The sequence below is a fragment of the Coenobita brevimanus genome, chromosome 66 (genome assembly GCF_032717465.1).
Source record: "Coenobita brevimanus isolate Jiangsu-jjx chromosome 66, ASM3271746v2, whole genome shotgun sequence".
NCBI classification, from domain to species: domain Eukaryota; kingdom Metazoa; phylum Arthropoda; class Malacostraca; order Decapoda; family Coenobitidae; genus Coenobita; species Coenobita brevimanus.
The window spans coordinates 649,280-675,434 of record NC_137019.1 but is presented as its reverse complement, the minus strand read 5'-3'; the positions used below and the strand labels follow the sequence as shown (position 1 = coordinate 675,434).

The window sequence follows — 26,155 nt, the reverse complement described above, 5'->3', positions numbered from 1 at the left end:
CCTTGCGTTCCCTACTTCCATCTGTCCCATTTCCTCCTTTCTTCTTCATCTTCCTCTTTTGCTCCTGCTCCTCCTCCTCCCCTTCTCTTTTTCCTTCCTCCTCCTCCTCCTCCTCTTCTCTCTCTCTCTCAGCCTACCAGGAGAGCACTACCCCGCTACTAAAACCCACAACAAGCCACTCCGCTACTCACAGTACTCACAAAACACTAAGACAACTCACTCGCACCACTCACACCCTCACCCTTTCATTAAGATTCCGCTTTTTCTTTTTTTTTTTTTGCTGGTACCGTTTTTTTTGTTTTGTTTATTATTTCCGGGAGGTCCCCGTAGTGAAGGGGTTGGCATCCTCACCTCTCACGCTTACTGTCATTCATTGTTTTTTCAATGACTGTTTATATTTTCCTTGCGCCTTTTTTTAACATTCGTTTTCTTGATAGTGTTTTTAAATTCACTTTTCGTATACCATGTTTTTTTTTATTCATTCTCCTTACGGTCTGTGTTTGTCATTAATTTTCTTTATACTGTGTTGTATCATTCTTTTATACATACTCGTACTTTGTTTTATCATTCATTTTCATTACACCCTGGTTTTATCACTCATTTTCCTTGTGCCAGATTTCCATCACTCACCTCCATATTCCTCGTTTTCATCAGTCATTTTACTTAAGTGTTTTTTTTTAGTCACCCATTTTTCCCTATGCATAGTTATCATTTTTCTTGTGTCTGTTTTTGATCATTCCTTTCTCTTGTCATTTTTTTTTATTCCTTACGCTTTGCTCTTCTCTAATCTGTCCTTCTATTAGTTTTACAGAGATTGCTTCCTTTATTTCCGTGTCTCGTCGCTTTAGTCATCCTTTACCGTTGCTCTTTGTAAGTTACGTTATCTCATGAATTCTCGTTTGTTCAGTAGTGAGTAATATTTTGGCCATTTACTTTCGTTCTTTCAGTAGAGATCAGTATTTTGGTTTTTAGTGGTCCATGTGTGTTGTAACTGTAGCGAGTTGAAAGTTTTATTTATTTTTATAGTTTCCTTTATAATTTTTCACTGTTATTTTCTTTTGCGTTATTATTAAGACCAACAGACGATTTTGTTGCTTTTAGAAAGGGGGGTCCGGTGGTAGTCAAGGGGTTAATGAAGACTGTCTCTACCCATCCTCTTAGCTGAATAAAACAGAAGATAGCGAGGGTAAAACTGAAACGAGGCATTGACGTAGTGGCTTCATGTCACCTTTATTTTTCTTTCACCAATAAATTCATTCATTCAGATTTGACACTTAGAGCTGAAGGGTTAGATACAGCCGTTAGTAACTCCTTTACAACAAGAGGTCTTTCCTAAACTGAATAAAATCGTCTGGAGGTAACATGAAAACAATGAAAAAAGACTTCCTCGTAGTGAAGAGGTTAAGTAACTCCCTCCCTCTGATTTCATTTTATATTTCCTTTGCGTTATCATCTTCATTTCATAATAATGTCATGTGCTAACTATCGCTTCCGCACATTATACTGTAGTAATTTAGTCAACATAGTAATTATAACATGGAGAGTAATACGTGTAGAGTAGCAGCTAATAATAATAATAATAATAATAATAATAATAATAACAATAATAAATGAAAACAAATCTGTTAACTGCTTCCCAGAGCTGAACAAAACACTTTTTAATGAACTGAAAATTGTTCACAGTAGCTTATATTAAACTCTGTACACACCTTCAAATCATATCTTTTCGTTTTAGTCTTTTAGTTCTCTACCCTCCTTTCTTTATTCTCTTCCTTTCAAATATTACCTCTCTCTCTCTCTCTCTCTCTCTCTCTCCATAATGTGTTCATTATTTTTCTCCATCCGCACCTTTTTTATTTTGTCTCCCTTCCTTCCTCATATTCTTATCATTCTCCTTTCCCTCATTTTGCTCCGATTATTTTGCTCTTCTTTCTCTCTCTTTCTTTTCCCCCTTTGTTTCTTAGTCTCCAATATTTCCATTTGCTTTTCCATTTCTCTCTCTTTCCTCCTTTGCACTATTATCATTCTCTCGCTTTTCCTCATGTTTCACTCATACCAACTTCCTTTTTTAGTTTAAAGAAAAATAATGCTAAGCTTGGTCTCACAACAAGCTCGCCACAATAAAAAAAAAATATATATATATATTTCTAGGATGTTAGCTTGAAATATGTTTCGCCTTTAAATACAAGCAAAATCTGAGCCCTCTTCTTGTTGGAACAGGAGAATTCGCAGCTCTTCTTCTTTAGCGATTTATTTTGCCTATTAATCTTTCATATCTTCTTTTTTTGTTACTGACGCAAACTATGTCCATATGGAAAGGGCATTAGCGGCAAACGAGAATATCGCAGTGTAATATGCAAAATAAATCACCGAGGGAAAAATGCCACGAAAGCTCCAAAGCCCACGAAAATATGGTCCCCAAAGAATCTCTAAGTTGACTGAATGACTTGTCCTCTAGCTCTAAAAATCTGACTGATTCCGTATTTCGATTATCAACTTACGAGTAAATAATTATAAGATTTCAGTGTTTAAGTTCAATCGCTAATGTGGTGTCGTTTAGTTTGTTTTTCTTTACCCAAAACATCTCTTATGTCAATGAAAACGATGTAAATATTCAATTCAGAATCTTTGTCACTGCAAAAGGAGACCTTAGTAAGAAAGTGCAAGATAATCATATGGAAGATATTTGGGAAGTAAAAAGGAGCTTAAAAATAAAGACATAAGGCAGAGGCTAGTGATGAGAGTGAAGAAAACCCAGACAGATTAGATTAATGAGTTGGTGGGGAGAAGGTATGTGTACCTGGGTCAGAAGTAGAGGCAGTGAGGCAGTAGGACACACTACACTACACTAAACTTAACGCTTCTGAAGAAGAAGGCCGTTTACGTAGTGGCACTGATGTAACCATACGTATACTGTATCTACGTTCCTTAACTCCCTCCGCATCTCCAAAAGATGGATGGTGGACTACGAGAAGAGGGCAATTGCAGCCTGTAGACCATTGGGTTCACTTCCAGATGAAACCATAAGAAAAACAACAACACTCCATTACATTGCTTGCCTCAACCCCTCTGCAGTAGTAGCTCTAGGCCACCTGTGTAATTCCTCGCCTGGGATCACAACTTTAAGCCATGTCGTTCCCAAAGCCTACATAAATCTCTATTGATTCATATTCTGCCCAAATCCTGGAAAAATACTGTTCTTTAATAACAATCATCGTCATCATCATCCCAACCAAACTGCCTCGCTGCACGAACAATGAAGTGTGGAGTAGCAAAATCACGTCAGTACAAACCCTCAATCCTTGCTTTCAGTCGCATTTTACAAGCAGGACGAAATACGTGGCCTGTATCTAAATATAAAATAATTGCGCACATTAACCTGTGAGATGCTGGCAATAACATAAAGGATGTGATCTTGGGCAGTAGTTATTAGTTGTGTTATAATGCTGCTTGCTTCCACCCTCCTGTAGTTTCAGCTGCTGTGCTTGTCGGTGTAGCCAGAACCGCTAGTACTGTGAATGTTCTTGTAACCTCGGGCGCTACTGAGTTGGCCTGTGAGGTAACAGGAGTGCAACAGAGGCACGCACGATCCTTCTTTAAGGCGTAGTGGCAGCATCAGCAGCTTCTACTAACAGACTAACACTAACCAACAGGCGGCCGTTGGACTACACCCACCGGCCCCGCCCCACCATCACCCAGCACCACGGGGCCCAGAAGAGAACCTGGCTCTGGTGCCCCGGCCCGAGCCAAAGCTGTCTCGAAAGCACGGCAACGAGGGCCCCGGGTTAGGAGGTGAGAGTGAGGGCGACCGTCACCTTGCCCGTCTGGCCGCCCGCTACCCGTCTCTCTCTGAACCGCAGATGCTCCAGGACCACGTGGACAAGATGAGGATTAGGCTCAAGTCCCTCGCTTACTCCCTCGACCCCACCGGACCCGTGCCAGAGATCATCCTGCCAGAACGCACTAAGAAGTAGGTACACAACACACTCTGCCACACGTCACTCTACACCATACTTCACACTACACCATATCACACACTATACCGTACCAGTCTTCACCCTATTGCTCACCACAGTCCACACCATACTGCACACCACACCACACCTCACCTAACACTATCACACTACACCCATACTACACACCACAGCTCACACTCTACCACATTACATTCAACATCACAACGCATTTTGTCATCACACACACACACACACACACACACACACACACACACACACACACTCCAAAATACATTTCTCTTACGAACAGTATAAGTAGCCATTAATTCATGTAGAGTATCTGTATGTACGTCTGCAGTTATTAATAGGGTGAAGCAGTGTTCAATTTCGTAATAATAAAGTGTGTGTGTGTGTGTGTGTGTGTGTGTGTCAGAGAGAGAGAGAGAGAGAGAGAGAGAGAGAGAGAGAGAGAGCCTGATCCATCTTTCTCTGTCGCAGGGCTGTCGGCGCCGCTACTGACGACAAGAAGTATTCGTCGGGTGAGATGATGTCCCTCGTTACTTACCTCACCCTCATTATCACACTCTCTCACTTTCAGCCTCACTTACTCTATATTCTCCTTCTTGTTCTCTTACTTTCATGATTCTTATCTCTTACTTTCTTCCGTTTTTCATGTTCACCTGAGTGTTCAATTTGCCATTTTGTTTGTACTGAAAACAGTCATCCAGATTATAAAACTTATTGCATTTATTAAATTCTAGCATATGATAAGTGGTGTATATATTATTAATAATGCTATTTACATTACTCTTTTTCAGGTAATTTTTTGCCTTTACAATACAACCTTACAATTCACTTGTAAAATTTTCTGATACTCTTTACTGAATTAAGAATTAAGAATTTAGCATTAAGTTGCTATTCACATTTCTTATTTACAAGTTACAAGTTAAACATAGCCCAAGAATGATATAATACAAACTTTTTTCACGAACAAATGTACAATCTATAAACTTCCATATAAACAAGTTACTATAATCACAGTTTCTATTGATATATATATATATACATGATGTAAATATGTGCTAATCCCCTTCCTTATACACCCCGCCCCAACACCCCCTTATATACCGCTTCCCTCCGACCCTGTGACTGTGTGAGTGATCCATCTAAGACCTGAGGCATGCAGTGTGTAGACGTGTACAGTATGTGTAGTGATGTCTAATGTGTATGTGTTGAGGGCAGTGTGTTGTGGTGTGCGAGTGGTGACCTGCCTGAGTGTATGTGCAGCGTGTTGTCGGAATAAGTGAAGTGTAGTGTGGTATGTGGCCACGACTATAGGCCAGAGAGAACATCGCAGAAGAACTTATCAGGTTACGAGTCACACGTACATCCCTGGATACAGTTTACTGTGCAGAACTCCGATCACGATGTGGACATATGTCCGCAAGACTCAAGCCAAGCACACACGGAAGAAACAGGTGTGTGTATATACCATCAAGGCACGCACATCAAGCTGTACGCTTACCAGGAGTCCTCAAGTGCACTAAAAGGCCGAATAGAGTACACACGGCCGATCCATGTTGCTTCATGAAGCAACGTCTGCATTTGTATGAGTAACCAGACACATGCCATGGTCATATACGGAGTTGGAAAGTCCGTTACGCTGGTGTGATGCACACGGGCAAGAAGTGTGTATGCACCCTGAGACGATGAGTGCACATCTGTGATAAACAAAACGCAGGTCCGAAGCACCTGGCGTGCGTGGAGTTCGCCGGGGGTCAGCCGCAGTGGAAGCGCAGGGCACGGGCACGATACCCCTCAGACGACCCCGACCACATCACCGCCATCTGCAAGGCCGAGTATCTGGACGGCGACAGGGAGAACAGGCCGGGTAGGTCAACAACTCTCTCACTATCTCACTCACTTGCTCACAATGCTCGCTCGCTCACTCTCTTGTGTTTCTTCGTTCATTCAGATTATCTCTCTCTCTCTCTCTTTCTCTCTCTCTCTCTCTCTCACCCCTACTTTACCGATATATCACTTACTCTTCGGTTCACTATATCTTGATTCATTAGTAGCTCTAGGCTTGCTCGCTCTCATTAGATTACTTCCTAGCATCTCTTGGTTCGTTTTCTTTTGAGTACTTATTCCCTCTAAGCTCACTCTTGCAGGACTGATCACTCACTTGCTCTGGACTCACTCTACTTGGATCGATGCTTACTCGCTGTTGACTCACATAACTCACTTTGTGGGTGGATGATCACTGACTCGCCCTTTGCTCACCCTGTATAGTGCAATAAATCATTTACATACTCCTTACTCACTCTGGTTAGACTGACAGATCCTAACCCTTGGTAGTTAAACTCTAGGCTCTGTTCTTGGATATTAAGATATTTAGGAGACATCAGCCTTTCTGTCTACCTATAGTCTTCCAAGGCGGTGACCTCTTCTTATTTTCAGAACTGCCCTTAGTCTCCTTTATTATTTTCCTTTATTCTCAGCTGTTTTAAATGTAAAGGTATGGTCGCCATGCTCTTATATTTATCACAAACTTTCTACTTCGCCTCTTTCTATTCTCTCGCTCTCTCTGCTATCCTTCTCTTCGTCTTCCTTCAGTTCTCTAATTCCCACTCCTCTCCACCACCTGTCACCTTCCTCTTCATTTCACCATACTTTTCATTATATTCGCTCACCTTTACACCTTCCATCCTCCCCACATCTCTTCTATCACCCATGGCACCTCCTCACTCTAGGATCTTACTCTTCTCCCCATCCTCTTCATATTTTCTCCCCCCATCTGCATCTCTCTGGCTATTTACTTCTTTGAACTTCTGTTGGCTGACATGCATAGTGTACACTGATGCCTGATGCTAATATCGTATGCACTGAGCCTAGTGTGTGTGTGTGTGTGTGTGTGTGTGTGTGTGTGTGTGTGTGTGTGTGTGTGTGTGTGTGTGTGTGTGTGTGTGTGTGTGTGTGTGTGTGTGTGTGTGTGTGTGTGTGTGTGTGTGTGTGTGTGTGTGTGTGTGTGTGTGTGTGTGTGTGTGTGTGTGTGCGTGCGCGTTCATCATGAAAGGGACATCTCTTAAATGATAAAAACATGCCCCCTCCCCTTTAATCTCTTTAAACCATGCAAAAATCAGTCATAAAACCATCAAAGTCTCCCACATAAATGCCAACAACAGCCAGTTAACCACTTCACAACGAGGACGTTATATTACTCTATTCTTGATGCCTTCAGATAATTTTATTCAGATTACAAGGGTCTTTTTTGAGCTGAGGAGGGTTGGATGCAGCCTTCATTAACCCCTTCAGTACAAGACCCTCATTCCAAATCTAATTAAAACGTTTGGAGGTAACAAGAGGAGAATTAAGAGAAAATAAGACGTCATTTAGTGAAGGGGTTAAGGTTTCTTTTTTAACTCTGAAGCAGGTGACTGAGAGAGAAAAGATGGAGGTGGCGTGGATGATGTCAGGCCCGGCCCCTGATGAAGGACTGGGAGGCTCAAGAAATAATCCACCGCTCCTTCACTAACTCCTAAACAGGCACAAGACTCACCCCTCGATAACTTATTTAAAAAGCTTGGACCTAATATCCTTTTATTTTATGTTGGATTCTATTTTATTTGACAGCGCGCGATGGTAACTCGATCCGAATCTGATTGTTAGGTTCATTTTTGTGTTCTTTTTATTTCCTTCTTAATGATTTACTTAACATCGAAGGAGTGTTGGAAATGTGGCGCGGCGCGGTGTTGAGTCTGGTCAAGTGGCAGCAGCTTGGGCATAACACACCCGCCTGCCAATAACGCTGAGCTCACACTAACATCAAAACATTTCGTCTACTTTCCTCGACCAAGAAGTGATCAAAATGAAACATTTCTCTTGTACATGACTGCAATAATCTTTTAAATACGTATAAATAATTTCCATAAGACCGCATATAACTGTTCCTTAATGTAATATTACTCTCGTCATCCATCGGGCACAAAAATGAAACTCATAAATCGTGTATACTGAAGTAACTGAACTAGATAAAATACAACTTAAAGCGAATAGCACAATGGCTTCGGTGTAACAGCATCAAATATAAAAATCACTTTAATCTGCTGATGCTTGATTATATAAAAAATTTGCCAAACAGACACAGGAGTCTGGATTAGAATTTAACGAAAGCATCAAAGTGATGATACATGGTCTATGCGCACAGGAGTTGTGCACACCAAGCAAAACAATAACCTTAATATGATCACACCAACCCACATTTACGCAAGAGAATATGTCACTAGTTGAAAACAAAGGAACTAAGATTACACTCTTAAAATTTTAACTTTAACTCCGACATGAATGAAATGAATTAAAGAAAACAAATTGGCTGAGCTGCCCTCTTACTGTTACCGCGAGACTGTGACTGGGTGCAGATGTGGCGGTGACGAGGTCGTGGTGCCCGCTGACCTGACCTAGCCTACCCTGACCGCATAGGCCTGCCACTGTGTTGCGCACCTCAGGCTGTCCTTGTCTTGACCCCATGTCCTTGTCGAGTGAAAGTAGCAGAAGTGAATCGATACTCTACCAAGGAAGCGAGACCACTTGACTAGAAACCCAAAATTCAGGAAAATAAACAAAAGAAATCTAACTCTGAAATCACAACATCAAACTCCTTAGCTGACAGAGGACGAACCAACGGCCCAGATACAAGCACCTAAACACACATCCCATCCAAAATAATCCCATTCACGACAAGAAATTGAACGTGTTCGTCCCGGTGGGGGGCTCCTGGTCCTCTCTTAAACAGCCCTGGAGTTCAATGAGCTGCCCAGGCTGGCCTCTCGCCGCCAACGCTACTACCCTGAAGACGACCAGATGAAGGACAACCTGAGGATCAAGTGCCTGAGTCACTACAAGACCACCCGCACGCAGGCTGGTAAGTGTCCTCTCCCCATCCACCCCCTCCACCACACCCACATGACCCTACCATCTTGAGAGACACTTGACCAAATTTATTGAGGAAGAACAATATAAACAAAATCCCTTATGCAATACTTTATGAAAATAAAAATAAGCTGTATTACTGTGACGATTGAAGCTCTCTTTCTTCTCGTATGATAGAGCAGTTTGTTGAAGCATCCCAACACGGTCTCTTAAAACAGGTGCAACAGCAACGGGCAGGTTGAAAAACTCAAATACAATAAACGGTATGGCAGCAGTTAGACTATATAATGCTTTGACTTATCTATATGAAACGTGCAACGCCAAACACTGTGCAACCACCACGACAACAACGACGGCGGCGGCGACAAAGCGAAATACCGTGAGAAACTTACGCCACATCGCCGGCAGGTTGGGGTGGTGATATATGGCAAGGTCTGTGCCGTCCACCCCGTCCAACGGTACCATTACTGTCTTCTCGAGCGTTTCTCCTCGTCTCTCGTTCTTACTCAGTTTCTTTATGTTTCTTTAACCCTGGCAACTAAGGCTGCCTGCAGCGCTAGCATGGAGTACGCAAGGTGGCTGGTTGATAACTTGCTTCTCTCGGAGTGTAGCATCGCTCACTAACCCACAACAGTAACCCACAACTACAAGTCTCACACTAACACCAACAGCAACCCTAGATATAGCCAGTCTCATGACTGTTTTATATATAGCATCATGCATCAACTTCTTTAACATTAAAGATAAGGTTATGTTTTGAGATCTTTTTTTTTTTTAATGGCACAAAGGATAGACTTGTACCCTAATTTGAAAAAGTTTTCAAATATCATGGATATTTTTTACTGCAAAGTTTTGTTAGCTTAGACTAGTTTGAAAAAAAAATGAAATCAAAACTGTCATTCTTTTAAAAATATTTTGTACAACGGTAAACGTGCAACATGGTGAAATTTTGCATGTATTTTCCAATAACGAAATTAGCAAATAAGACTGGCCTTTACTTTACATCGGCCAATATATTTTTGTCTATACTATAATCTAAAACAGATTTTTCCCATCATCCAATAATGATGCTAAAGATTACACTTAAGTCTAGTCACATATAGTATAATACAGCAAAGCAAAGTGCTACAAAAACACACAAATCAATACAAAATCACGATTACACAATCAACTAAGACAAACGCTGCTAACATTACATAGTACAAAACATCGTGCCACCACCAAGTGGCCAACTGAACACCACAACCCACAGCCCAAACTGAGCATTCCCTAGTCAGACGGCATAGATATCGACCCCCAAGTTCCCCACTCCCTTCTGACAACCCTTCACGGTACTTACACCCACGCTCCCGGGTCCTCCCACCTCACCAGAAAAGGAAAAAGAGAAGCTTATCCTGAAGGACCGCCTCTCCAACCGGATCCACCAGTTTTTCAACAGCACCCTGAGCCCTGAACAGTTCGACAGATATCTCAAGTCGTACCGGGAACCAGGCCAACCAGTGCCAACCAAATCTACGAGTAAGTAAAAGGGAGCTGTAGGCCACATTAATTCAAGAGCATAGAGATACTGTAGCTTGAGGTTTATGATGGTCGCTCACTCCAGCCGATACAAGTGGTGTGAAGACGGTGAGTAAACACAGGTTCTATGAGGATTCTAACGTTTAAACATTTTGATATAAAAATATCTACTGCTGCTTCATGCTCTATCAAATTATACCTCCTGCCGCTGCAATAATACCTGCCTCTAACTGCTATACTGCTGCACCTGTTACTTCTTCATAAACTTCTGACTGTCATTTCCCTGTAGAAAAATAAGTAACAAACGGGATCGCATCAGCTTCTAACCTATTTACGAATTAACGTAATGGTAAGCGAAGAGCTGACGTCGACTAATACTCCTAATGCTTTGCTGTAAACTGTTAAACATAGCCACTGCCTGATATTAAAATGACAAACCTCCTTAGAGCGGTGGAGATAACGAGAACAGAAGACAGCAAAGTAGACAAGACGAGAAAAGCAAGTATGGTTGAAGGCGTTCCTGCACTGCGTCTCTCCGAACTTGCGTAGCTGAGAGTATAAACGTTGATATAATACAGCAAGTTAGAACCCAGTGCTTAAGAGTGGTCATTTTTCATAATAGCTCGTAGATTTTTCCAAACCTCATTATTATTATTATTTTTTTTTACCTTCACATTAGAGTCTGTCAGCAGTAGAATTCATGACAATTTTATCCTCAACTGTAACACTCTTTTCTCCTTTAGAGTATTTGTAGATATGAACCAACCCATATTTTTCCATTACTGTAGTTACCCCTCCCTTCAGAAAAACAGATAGCTAAAAAAATGAATCTTGTGCACTCTTAACTTTACCGACACCCCACCCCTGAAGGCCTCCTCACGACCCAACCATTTTTGTGTATAAACAAGGCTCTTTTTTCTCGTTTATTTACAGAATCGCAATTGAGGGAGCGTAAGTATAAGAGAGCCAAAGGGGCGTTTTACTGTCTTTTTCGTTTATTCTTTACTATGCATGGCTCGCGTCCCTTGTATTTTTGTTCACAGAAAGCATTTTTGTGTTTTTAGATTTTTCGAGTCTACCAACCCATTTCTTCGTCAGAAATAAGAAACAGACCATATATTTTTATTTATTTGTTCTATCATTTTTAGCAGGTGCTACTGACTGTACATGTGCCTGTACTGTGCATGCGACTCCCCTCTCCCCCGTCCATATAACATCCGAAGCCCCCACCCCATTCTGAAGCTGCTCGTGAAACCCCCAGAGTCCTTGCATGTGTTCAAGAGGCCTCTCTGGAGCTTCAGTCCCGTCCTGAAGTGCAAAGAATATGTTCATGTCGAGTTTCTGTTATAGTCTCCCATTTTCTTTTCTTTTTAATCTGTTTAATTAATAATCATCGCAGCTCGGGAACAGCAACATGAAGGAAATTTATGATGCATCTGCAACATAAGCCGCAAAAGAGATGAAAGATTATTTTGCACACGGTTTTCGTCACTTATGAAAGTTACCCGTCGGAGAAGTTAATACTGCCAGCGGAGGAGTCAGGAATGGCATTTTAAAGCAGTTTTTAAAATATATAAAATCTGTGAATCCAGAAAAAGTACAAAAAAAAAAAAAAGATCTGTATGGGTTGTGGTGGGTAGGGGAGCTCACCATCCACTCACTCGATGTAGTGCTGTTCTCGGATGTCTGCTCTTTCCTCTCCTCCATCCTTCATTTCCTCAATCCTCTTCTGTCTTTCTTTCCTTTATTCTTTCCTCGTCCTTCTACCTACGGATGACTTTACACACTGTCTTCTGTATTTCTTTCCTTCATTCTTTCCTCTTCCTTCTGCCTGTGGGCGACTCTACACTGAGTGACAAGCCAAATGGTTTCCTGTACAACAGGAAACCATTTACTACAATGGGTGGTAACCAAATAACCAAATTTTGGCGCCTGGTGGTTTAGTGGGTAATTACGGCGCTCCAATCGGATTGAGCTGGTGAAGGTTTATATCCAAGGGATGGTTAGAGTTTACTGCTCACGTAATGCCACTCAGGGATGAGTGAGGCTGGTCACTCTCATCTTAAGTGTCAGGACCAAAAGGCCTAGCCCCGGGCTCCTACGCTCTTCATGGCGCAACGTAGGATTCGATGATGATGAAGGGGTTTTGGTAAAAAAGTAAGCCAGTGGTACCAGGAAAAACATTAGTATCACATACAATACAGACACTACAGGATACAAAATATTTAACAAAAAAGAAAAAAAAGAAAAAAATTATATGCGGAAGGTTTTGCGTATGATGCGAAAGTGCGATTTCGAGACGATCAGCAAAGAATAGTTTGATTCATTTCACCGCGCATTTTTCTTTTCCTGGATCCTGCCCCAATCCATCTCTCAAGGGGGGAGTGAAGGTTAGGATGATGACCATGACTGACAACCAGCGAATGTGGAAACAGCAATTTGAGGGAGAGGGAATTACAAAAACCCTATTACATATGCTCTTCAGACAAAATAATTTTTCTAGTATACATTTCTCAAATTTCATTAAAGCTACCCATACATAAAATAGAGAATAATGATAATCACCTACAGTATGCGAAAATGTGAATAATCACTAGAAGAATATCAGAAACAAGTTATATACGTTGTTCGTGTTGGCAGTAAAAGATGTGAGTAAAGGCTGAGTTGTTGGGTGAGTGGTGGTGTGTTGTGTTGTGTCACGTGATACTGGGGGAGGCCAGGATATTGGCACAGGATAGCGTGATAGTGGTGAGGGGTGGTGGCATGGTGGGAGGTGGTAGGGGGAGTAAGATAGTCGCAGGTGATGGCGATGTTAAGATAGTGGCAGGGTGGTGGTGATGTTGGTGGTTGGAGATGCGATAGTGATTGATGTGATGATAGTAAGGGCTGAGATTGTGGAAGGGGAGTGAGGAGGTAATAGTGGGTAGTGGTGCTGGGACAGAGGTAGGGTGTTGGTGATGCCAGTGGTAAGGGTTGGGATTGTGGAAGAGGAGAGAGGAAATAATAGGGGGTCTTAGTGTTGAGACAGTGGTAGGGTGGTGGTGATGCTAGTGGTAGGGGTTGGGAAAGTGGATGGTAGCGTGGTGGTAGTGGTGTTGGTGGTCACAGTGGGGATGGTAGTAGAACTAGTGGTAACTGTAGCGTTGCTGGAGAAATTGGTAGTGGTGAATATAGCGTTGACGATGGTAGAGGCAAACTGGTGGTGACTGCTGATGTTGTGGCGGTGGTGACGTGGACAAATGTAACGATGGTGGGGCTCAGAATGACGGTGGTGATAGCAGTGAGAAAAATAATTATGATGGTGACAGCGACGTAAGTGATAGTCATATCAGTGGTAGTGATAGTGATCTCAGTAGTAGTGATGGTGATCTCAGAGGTAGCGACAATTGTCAGTAGTAGTGATATTGATGTTTGTGGTAGTAAGCATGATGTTTGTGATACTGATACTGAAAGTGATGTCAGTGGTAATGACGGTGTTGTCAGCGGTAATGACAGTGCTGTCTGTGATAACCGTGATGCCAGTATGTCACTAGTTATGACAGTGATGTCAGTGGTAATGAAAATGTTGTCAGTGGCAGTGACAGTGATGTCTATAATTGTGCTGTCAGTGATAGTGACAGTGATATCAGTGGCAGTGGCAGTGATGTCAGTAATTGTGATGTCAGTGGTAGTGACAATGATGTCAGTGACAGAAACTGATGTCAGTGGAAGTGACTGGCTGCGATGTCAGTGGTGGTGATTAATATCAGTGGTAGTGATTGATGCCAGTGGTAGTGAGTGATGTCAGTGGTGGTGATTAATATCAGTGGTAGTGATTGATGCCAGTTGTAGTGAGTGATGTCAGTGGCAGTACCAGTAATGTCAGTGGTGGTGATAGGGATGCCAGTGACAATGACAGTGATGTCACTGGCAGTGACAGTGATGTCAGAGGTAGTGACAGTGATGTCAAATGTAGTGACAGTGATGTCAGTAATGTCAGTGGCAATGGCTGATGTCGGTGGCGGTGAAAGTGATGTCAGGGGTAGTGACAGTGATGTCAGGGTTAGTGACAGTGATGTCAGGGGTAGTGATAATGATGTCAGTGGAAGTAATAACGATGTCAGTGGTAGTGAGTAATGTCAATCGTAGTGACTGTGATGCCAGTGGTAGTGATAATGATGTTAGTGGCGATGACACTGATATCAGTGACAGTGTCAGTGATGTCAATGGGAGTGTCAGTCATGTCAGTATTTGTGACAATGATGTCAGTGGTAATGGCAGTGATGTCAGTGATAGTGATGCCAGTAACAGTGATAGTGATGTCAGTGATAATGATAGTTATAATGATCTGAGCGCTTGTGACTGTCAGAGCTATAGGTGGTAGGAGGGGAGGAGGGGATGGTAGGGTTGACAAGCGAAGGAGGGCAAAGAGTCAGTGAGAGGATGGAGGGGAAAGAGTGAGGAAGTGACGTTCTCTCTCTCTCCTAAACCACCCCGACGGCCGTCACCTCCGTAACCCCAGTAACGTAACTCATCACCACATAAACCCCTCAAGTCCTGACAACCAATGGAGGCGAAAAGTTATCAGTGACTTGCTGGGTATTACAAAAGAACATACAGGTGACAGAAACTTGGTAATCATTACCCTTACACAAATATACTCCCAGAAAAGTTTCGCCATACAACGTGTGTGAAACTTAGTATAGCTGAAAGTCATTGTACTCAACGCACACAAGCGCATTATTCTAGTGACTGATGAATAGCGACATATTCAGCGAAGAGAAGAAACAGTTACAGAAAATGTGCCCAGGACAGACGTGCTCCTTTAGTCCATGTGAATGAAGGAGGCTGGTGACTGGGTGATGGGAAAGGACTCAAAACTCTGCCAAAGCGTTTGTATTACGGCAGTGTACTGTGACAACCTGTAAAGCCAACACTGCCCACTTGCCACAATCACCACCATCGATCACCATCCTCAAGGTGCTCTCATTATCCCAGCAGGTAAATATCAAGGTGGACTCACTGACCCACCAGGTAAACTGACGCCGGGATAATTATACACCGAGGAGGATAATCAGGGCTTGGAATATTATGGGCAAACTTTTACTTGTCCCTCGCCTGCTAGGGAAACACATTATTAACCACTTCAGCCAGAGGACGTATGTTTCTGTTTAATCTTGCTATCTACAGACAACTTTATTCAGCTCAGGAAATACTGCACAAACTAGGGAGATTACATACACAAACTAGGGGGGTTACATACACGAATTAGAGGGGATTACATATAGCCGTCACTAACCCTTTTGTCACCAGGGGGTCTCCTACGCTGAATGTAATCGTCTGGTAGCAGCAAGGGTGAACTACAGAAAGGCGTCCTCATACTGAAGTGGTTCACCGATATAGTACAAAGGGCGTCATTTAACTGTTTTATCCTCTCTGTGTCCTGGCGATTTTATTCAGGTTAGGAGACTTCGAATTTCAGGGATTACGTACGCTCTTCCCCGGCGACTTAATCAACAGAATCTTTTTCAACTTTAATAATATAGTCTGGAAACTAAGAATAAAGTACATAAGACGTCCTCGTGGTGAATCGGCTAAGCATAGTGTCCTGTGAAAAACTGTGTCAGACTTAGGTTTGCTTTGGGCTAATTCTGAGTAATAGGTTAAGTGTTATCTCGGCACAGGTTCAATTCTCAGCCTTTACGAAGCTACAAATTCTGATGATCTTATGACAGCGCTATTAGGAAGACCATATTCGTCCACAGGGCCATCAGTAACCCTACGTATCTTTTTATAGCCAGACGCCTTATTTCCGGAAGGGGTGGCCACAAACAAATCGCCTCCACGTCGTCCGGTCCTCCGCCATTTCGCTGCCCTCACCCCAGCTCCCCACCCATATTCAAGCATCATTAACTGTCGCTCCACGAAGGCTGAAAATTGGGTACATCAATAATTCCAGCTCTATTACGACTGACAATTAAGTCCATTTTCCATTGATTACTCAAACACATTAGCTTAATAGTAACCTCCAGGACTTGTTTTCTTGTCACCTTTTCCTTAGCGATTTATTTTTGGATATGGGTAGTTGATATCCTTTTGCACGCTATTTATGCAGAATATCGCATTACTGGGAGGATTTATGTAACACAGAGGAGGACAGTAAGGTGTAACAAACAAAATAAGTCGCTTAGTAAAATGCGTTAGGGAGCTTCACGGGTCAGAAGGGATCATGTCTGTGTTTAATCTATTTTCATGGAATTATGAACAGCACAATAAAGACTTAGATTAGCGAGTCCGTATCACCCGCTACCGACCTGTTCATTTTATCTATCAAGCCATATTACCTTCCATATGGCTCTTTATCCTGTCCACTCATTTATCTATCGAGTTACCTTTATTTATACTGATTTTGGTATTTCTCCATTTATCTATCGATCGAGCTTATTTTAAATCCAGATTCTGCTCTATCAATTTACCTCCTAATCCAAATTTACCTCTATAATAATCTTTCAGTCTAAAAATAACGCAATCGACCCCCGGTATTATTCTAAACAGTTTTCATCTATCCATGTATCTATCAACTTTAAACTTCATATCGATATTTTTGTCTGTTTATCTATCACCACATCTACCGAGTCTATCTGATCGTGGTTAAAACATGAGTATGATGGATTTTCTCTTCTACGCTTGGATATTTCGCAACAGGCCATATTCTGGATATTAAAAAAAAAAAAAAAAAAAAGGGCACAGCGTTTGTTTGGTCATACATAACTGTCACAAGTTCCTAAATATAAATGACAGATAGATAGATAGATAGACAAATATTGATAGATGGGTAGGTAGATTTTCTTTGCCATCCATTTTGGGAAATTGGATGCGGTACAACACTCGACTGGTTAGTTACGACCATTATAAATTCACAGCTTGGTTAACACAAATAATAAACAAGAAAGAAAGAAAAAGAAAGAAGAGAGAAAAAAGAACAGAGATGACAGGAAAAACTTTACGTATAAGAAAGATAATTGTTTTCTCTCTAAAGTGAACTAGCGAAAATGAAACATTACGCCTAAATATTAAGGTTCTACTTACTCAAAATAAACACAATATTCGTCTGTGAGTATAATTCTTCAGTTATCACCTTTACTACACAAGGCCAGAGAGCTCATTATCGTTTAGTAAAATTGCTGCCATACGATCTTCATTATACGAGTATAGTCATAAGAGCTTTTCCATCGGTGAAATGAGCGGTGATTATTTTGATTAGTTCGCTCAACGGTACTTTATCATTCCGTTTTATTCAGTGGCCTTTACTTTTCTCTCGACCCGGTTCACTGTCACTCGATATCGCTCGCCGGCCCGTCGCTGTTGCGCTGTTTGTCCCCTTCACTACCAGCACGATATATATATTTTTTTTTTTGGTTACCGATTGACACTTTAATTCGGCATAAGATGACCCTCTCGAGCTGAAGGGGTTGTAAGCTATCTCCATAAGCCCCTTAAATGCGATTATTAGTCATACATCTACTTAACTCTGACTAAAAAAAATATATATATATATATATAAATCACATTCACTTCAGGATGGATGTGTGGTAGTGAAGGGGTTAGGAATGCTGGTTAGGTTTAAGATGAATATTCCCACTGTCTCCATCCTTCCCCTCTGATACCCCTCCCTCACCCACACTGGTTATGTACATTCTGATTTGACATTTCTACTTAACATCTCACAGCCATGACGCCACTGATTCACTTCTTGCTGCCTTCAGACGATTCTATTCAGCTTTGGGGCGGCCCTCTGGTGGTGAAGGGGGTACAGGAGACCAGTAAACCCCCGTGACTGCATGAGGTCCTTCCAAATCTAAATAAAGTCATCCTGTAGGGGCAGGTATATAAAAGAAAAAATCCGGAGTGAAGGAAATAAGACTCCTAACGACGGTGTATATCTTCATTTATTTATTAACTTATTTGCCCTATTTATTTCATTATGATTGTGTATACCTTTTTTATTCTTGCTACCTCCAGGCAATTTTAATCAGCTCAGGAAAGACCTCTAGTCCTAATAAAGTCGGTGGAGGTGATATATACCCCTTTAATTATGAGGAGGTGCGTCTTCCAAGCTGAAAAAAATCGTGTGGGGGCAATAAGAATAAAAAATAATAAAAAAAAAGCGTCATGGTAGTGTGATGGTTAACGCACGCGGTTTTATTTCTTTATTTCTCTTTAATCATGTCTTTATTTGCACACAATTTCCGGTTCTTTATTGCAGTGCTATTGGCCCACCAGAACATTAACTCTCATTTTTTTTTTCCGCATTTCTTTTGCTTTCTTATGCTCTCACCAGTTAATTTACCCACATGATTTCTTTCTTTTCAGTTATTATTGTTATTCGTCCTTCAATTTATGCTTCTCCTTGGTTACTATTTCTTTTTTCTTATTATATATGTTATCAGTGTGTTTCTCGTCGTAATATTCTTTAGTGCGGTATTCATATCCACTGTTTTCCTGATAAATTACCTTTCTGTTATTTATTTTTGTTATTGTCATCACTCATTTCTCTCTCTCCAGTTTTGTATTGTATTTGTTAATGGTTTACTTTTTTATATATATTTTCAACGTATACTTTCCCTGTTTACCCTTATTATTATTTATTTCTGTGTATACCTTGTTGGCTTACCTTATTTATGTTCAGTTAATTCCTTACTGGTTTCCCTCTTTATTTTTTATGTATTCCTAGTTGATTTATCTTATCTGTTTATCTATTAACAGTATACATTAATTATTGGTTTACCTTTTCATTATTTATTATTACTGTTCTCACCAATTTATCCTTCTATTATTATTATTATTATTATTTATACACACTGTATTCCTCACCAGCTAACCTTTCCTTAATTTATCTGTCCATATTTTATTTCAGTTTATTCTAATTTATTCCAGGCTATTCTAAACCTCGCCTGTATGACTCCGCCTCCTATGATGGTTAGTTATTGTTTTGTTTATCAGTTATTATCATTTATCAAGGCTTTAGTATGGATTATCTTTACCACACTTCCTCCCACTTCTCATCTTTATCATTTATTCTACTAATCTGTTTCTTTATTTTTATTGTTTTTTTTCCCTGATTTAATTTCCTGTATGTCTCTGAAGTCACTATTTTCTCTTTCTTTTTATCACTCTTACTGTCTTCATCTCGAATTTTAGTGGCATTCATTTTCCTTTTCTCCTATCTTTCAGTTTCGAATCTTACTTTGCTCTCTCTCTCTCTCTCTCTCTCTCTTTCCTATCAATATCTCGAATATCAGAGGTATTTAATTTCCTTTTCAGCCTTCTTTCTTTCTCGAATTTTTCATTGCTCTCTCTCTCTCTCTCTCTCTCTCTCTCTCTCTCTCTCTCTCTCTCTCTCTCTCACATAGTACCACATTTCCAGTGATCCTTACTTTCTTCATTCAGTTTTGTTTTCTCACGTCAGGACGAACTAGAAAGGTGCACAGACGTGCGTTCATTTGTTACAGTCAAACGAAGTGTAATAAAAAGCGTACTAGATCTATTGTTACAGTAAGTCAAGATTTTATGAATGAACTTGTATTATAGATGAAGTCTGAATGGAAGAACAGATATGCACCCATCTAGTTGTGTTTCCTTTAGTTATTATTTATGAGTATTGGTTATCATTAAAGTATCATTACTGTCTTTATTAGTTCTGATTAAACAGACGTGGAGAAATATTACCTGGCTTTAGTCCGCTACTGGTTAAAGAAGCTCCCTAGCACCTCTTCCTTAGCGATTTATCTCTGGATACGGCTGGTTGATACATATTCGTATGTAGTTTATGCTGAGTAAGGTGATATTTGAGTTGCTTAAATGAAACAGGTGGATAGTAAGGAGTAATATGCAAAATAAATCGCCTGGGAAGAGGTGTTAGGGGTTTCCTTCACCGATGAGATTATATTCAGAAAACATCACTGCCTCTCTTGATTCCAAATGTATAGTCACAGTAATGAATTTCTCCACGTTATTATTTGTTTTATGCTCAAAGTCCTTCAGTTACCATGTTATTCTGTCTGTTTGTCATGCTCCTGGTATCGGGTTAGTTCACATTCATAGGGCAAATTCTGTTCATTGATATATATACAAAAAGTGGCACAGACTCTTACAACAAACACGCAAGACACACAAAACATAGAATTTATCGCCACACACACACACACACACACACACACACACACACACACACACACACACACACACACACACACACACACACAAGGAAAATATCAGGAGCATCGGAATATCAATGGACTGCATACTTTTTCCTTCCCTTTTCTATTCTTAGTTTTCATGTTTTGCTTGAGTTTTATTTTTCCTGCGCTACTAACACCTGCAGCTATTTGTTTTGTTTTTTGTCAATTATGTTCTTTTTTAAAACTTGGCTTCTTTTTAAAATGCTTCGTTTTAACTACCTTCATATTTTAAATCGATACGGCCTCTTTTTTTTAAATATTTTCTTTTATTTTACACATTAACACATTCACAAATATTTTACACCCCATTAAGTTATTATAAAAATTCTCGTAACTCGGATTTTTTGTTTTTCTTTCGTTTTTTTTTTTTTTTTACACATTAACACAATTCCATATATCCTAAACCCCCATAAATACTGAGTTACTTTATACATGACCCTACCTATGTATTTTACCTCAGAATGTTACCCAATTCCCCTCACCTTCAGGCTGACCTTACCTTCATCCTTATCGTTATCCAACCTTACATCACCTCACCTATCACCCACATCCTCTCCTGCCTTATCCTGATCCAGTCTCTGCCTTATTGCCTTCGAATGTCCTACCCAAGTCCCTTCACCAAAGGCTACAAACATCTGTCCTTACCTTTATCTTGCTCCTTATCCTTATCGACCCTTATATCCCTCACCTACCACGCACCTTCCTCTCTGCCTTACACTTGATCCTACCTCCATAATTTTTCCCCTTAGAATTTGCCATTACCTTCCCATTTCCCCATCACCCCCTAGGATCCCATTACCATTTTTTTACTTATCCCTCCTTACATCAGCTTAACCTCACCCCATCACCTCACCTATCACCCACCTCCTCTCATGCCTTAAAACTCACCTATCACCTACCTCCAACCTTGCCTTATACCTGACCTTCTTCTTCTACCCACTTCCCTCACAGGCTATACACTGCTATCTTTATCCTTACCCTGCCTTATACCAGCTCAACCTTGACTTTACTTTACTCATCACCCACCTACTTCCCTGCCCCTTTGCATCTAATTCTCCCTTATCTATCCCCTTTCTCTCCTTACTCCTCGTCTTCTCTTAGCCTGCCTTTCCTCTTCCTTAACTCCTCCTTTCTCTCCTCATCCCACTTTTTTTCTTAGCTTATCCCTCTCTTCTCTGTCTCCTTTTTCTTCCCCCTATCCCTTTCTGTTCCCTGAATCGTATTCAAAGTTTAAAAATTAAAGGAAGATATTTTTAAAAATTGGGCTTATTAAAAAACAAACCGAAAAAAACATGGTTTAAACCACCTGGTTTAAACAATTGGATTAAACCAATCCACCCTGCCCCTACCTGTTCCTCATTAGCCTACCCCTTCATTTCTTTCATTCCCCTTACCTGTCCCTCATTACCCCTACCTGTCCTTAATCATCCATACCTGTCCCTAATTACCCATACCTGTCCTTAATCATCCATACCTGTCTCTAATTACCCTTACCTGCCCCCAGTAACCTCACGAATGACCATCACGCTCCCTCCTTTACTTTACAGAGTACTGGAAGCCCAAACAGTTTATAGCCACCGAGCCCGGTCCGTATGCATACCGTTAAAACTATGTATACCCAATAAACAAACACAGTATCGTAATATGTATACAGTATAATTAATCGTATGTATATTCACTCATGTCTTAACTAAAACTCGCTCTAACCTACGCAAGAGACTTATTAATTCCATTTTCTTTGTCATGTTGATATATATAAATACGGTGTTCCTGCTTCAGCGATGGGAAGTATGTGTATGTGTTTGTATGTCCGTGTGTATAAAGGTAGAATTATACTGACCTCTAGTGTATGTGTTGTAGTAAATCGTGTGGTAGAGTTGATATTAATAATGTTACTTGTGTGAATAGCATCAGCATGGCAGAGTAAGCATAAAATTTGAATATATATGTAATGTAATACTTATTTTGTCTAAGATCTAAGGTACATAAACTCAACTTACGTACAATGAAACCAGTGATCCATAACAGTTAACAAAGATGGTTAACAGATGCACAAAACTAATACTGCGTCATACAACACTAACGATATTCAACATCCATATACACACAGCCTATTAAAGACACTAGCGTAACAATTCCCAGGTACACAACACTATATCAGCATCATAACACACTCAACTTCCAGACAAACAACTCATTAATACCCATGCAAGGAAATAAGTAAAACAGGCTACATATATCACCGTACAACACTAATAGTATTCAGCCTTTGGTTCCTTCTTCCTTGCATGAAAGAAAAAAGCACAACCAATCACTTGTATCACATATATAAGTCTGACACGTAATATATGCCAACTCTAACAATACAAAACACTTTCATAATGTTAATAATAGCTGAGGTGTACTACACTAACATTTACACCATCTAAGCAAAACTAACACATATATTTAACATCTTCACCTTACAAAAAACACATCATTTCTGGGTAAGTTTTATCCATCGAAAAACAGTCCTTCTTTGACACTTTCAACAATATGACGTCTTTTGTATTGTATATATTGGCTGCTACGAGACGACTCTGTTAGCTTAGAAGTGTAAAAGTTAGAAATCTCGCTCCCCAGATCAATAAATTTATAGATAACGCGAATAAAATATAAAACAGTGATACGTGATCCACATAAACCCCTATTTCCGTCTCCCTTCCCTACGATCAGAAATTCACTGTTAAAGAACCTTATTTACCACATTACTGAGAATAAACCTACTGTCAGTAAATTTAATCAATAATAATGATCGTAATAAGAGTACAGCCGAATAAAGGATTACTCACTCACGGTCCATAAAATTAATATATGGCCAATACACATAATATAAGGTAAAAAAAATAATGTTTCTGAAGTTACTGACTGGATTGTAAGCCTTGGATTGTCTGTTCTGTTCGTGGTGGTGCCAGTCACATAATTAAACCAACTTAACACACACACACACACACACACACACACACACACACACACACACAGCACGATACAAGGTGTGCAAAGGGGAGGGAAGGACAGAGAAAGTAGGAGGTTAATGAGGAGGAACTGAAGGAGTAAACAAACCAGAGCGGGTGGAGGAGGAAGAGGAGGAGGAGGAAGGAGGCAGGGGCCATGTTTGTTTGTATGTCTGTCTGTTTGTTTGTCTGCATGTCTGGGGGCGTTCGTGACACCAGGCCATTGTCAGCGGGTGGAGGGGGAAGGGATGGAGGAAGGGGAGGGGTTAGGGAAGGGGAAGGGGAGGGGTTAGGGAAGGGGAAGGGGAGGGGTTGGGGAAGGGGAAAGATAGGAGGATGGGAGTAGGGGAGGGAAGAGGTGAGAGGAGAAGGGAGGAGGGAAGGGAGGGAGGAGGTAAATATAGGTTAGGAAATCAGGATGGATAGGAAACGAGGATCGGATGGAGGAAGACTGAGTGATATAGAGGAAGCGGGAAAAACAAGAAAGAAAGAGTGGAAGAGGAACAGGTAAAATGCATAGAGAAGGGATACTGTGGAAAGAAAGGAAAAAGAATATATAAGAAAATTGATCAAATGGAGGGGGAAGAGGTGGAATGGAGATAAAATAACAGAGAGGAGAGCAGCCGAATGGAGAGGGAAGGGGTGGAATGAAGAGGGAAGGGGTAGGATGGAAAGAGAAGGGGTAGAATGGAGAGAGAAGTAGTGGAAAGGAGAGAGGAGGGGTAGAATGGGGAGAGAAGGGTGGAATGGGGAGAGAAGTAGTGGAAGAGAGAGAGAGAGAGAGAGAGAGAGAGAGAGAGAGAGAAACAGACAGACAGACAGACAGACAGAGACAGACAGACAGACAGAGAAAGAGACAGAGACAGACAGACAGACAGACAGACAATATGTGTGTGTGTGTGTGTGTGTGTGTGTGTGTGTGTGTGTGTGTGTGTGTGTGTGTGTGTGTGTGTGTGTGTGTGTGTGTGTGTGTGTGTGCACAGGGTGCAGGGTGAACAGTGAGGAAGAAGGAGAAAAAAGACAGAGGAACGAGGTAGAGACGGAGTGAGGCAGGGGCAAGGATGGGGTTAGGCAAGGGCGGGGAGGGAGTGAGCCATGGGCAGGGACAGGGACTGAGGAGAAGGTTGGGGCAGGGGCAGGGACGAGGTTTGGCAGGGATGGGATGAGGAGGGTCAGGGATGTGAGGCAGGGACACAGACTCGGTAAGGCAGAGGCAGAGGTATAGTCAGACGGGGATAGGGTGAGAGGAGAGGACAGGGAGAAGTACGGACACAGGCGGAATGAGAAGGGACAAGGATGGAGTTGTGAGGCAAGGACAGGGATTGAGTGAGACAAGAACAGGGGGGAAGGAGGGACGGGTGAGGCAGACATAGGGAAAAAGCAGGGGGAGGCATGGGTAAAGAAGAGTGGGGGTGAAGCACGGGTAAGGCTGAGGCAAGGGTAAGAAAGAGGCAGGGGGTGAGGCAGGGAGAGTCCACAGTAAAGTTAATTAACCCCCGTGACCTCTCCCTCTGTTGTCCTGCATCCAATACATCCTTTAATTACAAAACACACCCATCACCACCCCCACAAATGACTCCATCGCCACAAATGAACCACAGCGTAAATTAACTACCACACCAATTCCAACGCGACACATAATTTCCTTACCACACTTCTAAGGCTATACAAGTCACTAAATTTGAAGAGACTGGCAGATTACAATGCTACTAAAAAAAAAATCACCGAAATAAGCTAACAGTGCTGATCTATATTTTCAAAGGCCAAGGAAACCATCATTTCCAACAACACTTCACCGCATTGCACATTCAGTTACTATTATTGAACAATAATATTTAACACTCGCAGTTCACAATCGGCTTCTATTATTTTATTTAACACTGACACCTAATTAACACTTTATCGTATTTCACATTTCGGTTTCCATTATTTAACATCTGCCACACTAGCTTTAATTTCCACCATTGATAAATAACAATAATTACTGCACATGCCACAAAACTAATCGCTTTTTACTTAAACTTGCAAGATTTGAGGAGACATCACCTAATGTGGGAGCTACTAACCTCACACCGCACAAACGACGCACACACCAACCATCAGAGCTTCATTATCAACACACACACACACACACACACACACACACACACACACACACAACCATCGGTCAAGGCTTCATTGATCACTGCACATATACACACACTCCCTCCATCACATCTCCCCTTACATCACACAAACGACCTTGTCAGAGGGGAAAGACAGGTCGTTAAGGGTCGGCGTAATAGAGACCCCTTAACGATCAATGTGCTTGTTATCTTACACTTTAGCCTGTCATACTACTTGAACAAAATCATTCCAGGTTTTGACACACAGAAGATGCTTGAGACTATACACACAGTCCTTCTATACAAGACTACATTTTTAACTGGTGTGTAGAGATGTGAGGGTTCACGCAAGCACACATACTGTGGCTAAACTACACTATCAGTCCTGCTTTTAACTGTACGTCCATTAGATGTGTAGAGAGATGAGATATGAT

At 41.2% G+C, this 26,155-nt stretch overlaps 1 protein-coding gene across 1 annotated transcript in view; it reads left to right on the top strand.

Moving 5' to 3' along the window:
* Window positions 1–26,155, top strand: part of LOC145405223 (uncharacterized) — a 75,730-nt gene that overhangs the window by 31,389 nt on the left and 18,186 nt on the right. The window contains exons 6-10 of the mRNA XM_080276643.1: window positions 3,861–3,970; window positions 4,455–4,495; window positions 5,698–5,847; window positions 10,257–10,403; window positions 11,337–11,354. Coding sequence (XP_080132769.1) covers window positions 3,861–3,970; window positions 4,455–4,495; window positions 5,698–5,847; window positions 10,257–10,403; window positions 11,337–11,354 — 466 coding nt within the window. The remainder of the gene's footprint in view (window positions 1–3,860; window positions 3,971–4,454; window positions 4,496–5,697; window positions 5,848–10,256; window positions 10,404–11,336; window positions 11,355–26,155) is intronic.